This window comes from Amaranthus tricolor, chromosome 16 (assembly GCF_026212465.1).
Source record: "Amaranthus tricolor cultivar Red isolate AtriRed21 chromosome 16, ASM2621246v1, whole genome shotgun sequence".
NCBI classification, from domain to species: domain Eukaryota; kingdom Viridiplantae; phylum Streptophyta; class Magnoliopsida; order Caryophyllales; family Amaranthaceae; genus Amaranthus; species Amaranthus tricolor.
In genome coordinates, this window is record NC_080062.1 from 9,154,030 (window position 1) to 9,155,719 (window position 1,690).

At 42.3% G+C, this 1,690-nt stretch overlaps 1 protein-coding gene across 1 annotated transcript; it reads left to right on the forward strand.

Annotated features, from left to right (window-relative positions):
• Positions 1-253: 253 nt before the first annotated feature.
• Positions 254-1,219, forward strand: LOC130802873 (uncharacterized). The gene is made up of 2 exons (XM_057666976.1): positions 254-565; positions 645-1,219. Exons 1-2 carry the CDS (start codon positions 254-256, stop codon positions 993-995), a joined length of 663 nt encoding a protein of 220 aa, XP_057522959.1. The 3' UTR covers positions 996-1,219.
• Positions 1,220-1,690: the final 471 nt, after the last annotated feature.

The following is a 1,690-nucleotide window of genomic DNA, read 5'->3' on the forward strand; positions in this document are numbered from 1 at the left end:
TACCCCTATGCCTATAGTACCATTAGGACCTTCCAACGTGTCTTTTGGGCCTTTAAACCTTGCATTGAAGGCTTCAATTATTGTAAACCTCTTATTGCCATTGACGGCACACACTTGTATGGTAAATATCGCCATACCTTATTGACTGCCATTGCCCAAGATGGTGATAAGGGAATCTTTCCATTGGCCTTCGCATTGGTAGAGAAGGAGAACATAAGTGCGTGGTCCTGGTTCATGTCCTGTATTCATAAGCATGTCACACAGAGGATGGGGCTATGCGTTATTTCTGATAGACACGCTGGGGCTAACTGAACCCCGGTTGCACCAAATTTCGCGAAGAAATCAAGCTGGGGCTAACTGGATGGAGATCAACGGGCGCCACATCGCTCATTGGGATCATAGACTTGAGCTGCTGGCACAAGGTGCGCCGATCGATGTTGTCGGCGCACCTACTACACCTGACTATATGCCGTGGTTCCTCTCCATCACGCGCCGATGGATGACACCACGTGCCATCTTGGAAGCAGCACATTACGCACCTGCTGCGCCTACGATGACCCAATTTGTAAGTCTTCATTTGCATTTATTTGATTAAGTTGCCAATTAAATAATAAAATGTTACATTATCTAAATATTAATTGCAGGCACAAGGTGCGGCAAACGTGATTCGGTACAACCAGGAGGAGCCGGTGAGGGAGATTGCGCATGGCATGCTCGTCGGCTCGCAGTTCCAGCACTTCATACCGGAAATCGCTGCACAACACTCACCGACTATCTCCCATACGCACATGGCATGCTCTCCTTCTTATGACTACCATTTGGAGGAGATTGATCATTTATATCCCGTTGACGCTGCGGGGACCTCGCAGGCTAGGCCATCACAGCCATCACAGTACCAGTCCCCTCCACTGCCAGAGCGTCACGCGAACGCCTCTTTCTATCGTAGGAGGCGAAGGAGACCAACTCAGTTGGATAAGGTAGATGAGGGTTCGTGAGCGTTAACGATTACCTTTTGTGTATTTGGTTCGACTATGTACATATATATATATATATATTTTAATTGACTTGTATATTTCAAACATTTGTGTATATTTTGTTGTATATACATGTTTAATTACTTTATCATAAGCCCCAAACTTTGACTTATGAATGATCGGAGTTTTGGCGATGAATCATGCCGCCTTAAAAATACATCGACTTGTAATTACCTATTCTAATGTCTCTAGTGCAATTACAACAAACAACAACTCAAAAATAAAGGAAAAAAAAATTAATTATCTGTCCGCAGTTAGTAACTGCGAACAGATATAAAAGACAAAACAGACTGTTCGCAGTTACTAACTGCGAACAGCTCTTTTGTCTTTTATAGCTGTTCGCAGTTAGTAACTGCGAACAGCTCTTTTGTCTTTTATAGCTGTTCGCAGTTACTAACTGCGAACAGCTCCAAAGCACAGCTTTGGGGTTCGGACGCTTACTTTTGGGAAACGTTTACATTTTCGCTTATTTGCTTCATTTTTTTTATTTTTTCGCTTAAATTTTTCTAAAATTATTGTCAAGTTATGTGTCTCATCTTTAAAGCATGAACAGAGCTTTGTGGTCCAATTAAGGTTGAATAAACAATAATCAATGTAACCATAAATTGTTGAGTAATATTCCAACACTAATTCTTAAATGAGACGGTCTCACGGTG

Coding starts and splice junctions, on each gene's coding strand:
- LOC130802873 (XM_057666976.1), top strand. CDS start 254: ATGTCACACAGAGGATGGGGCTATGCGTTATTTCTGATAGACACGCTG. Junction 566..644: donor CGCCTACGATGACCCAATTT/GTAAGTCTTCAT, acceptor TATTAATTGCAG/GCACAAGGTGCGGCAAACGT.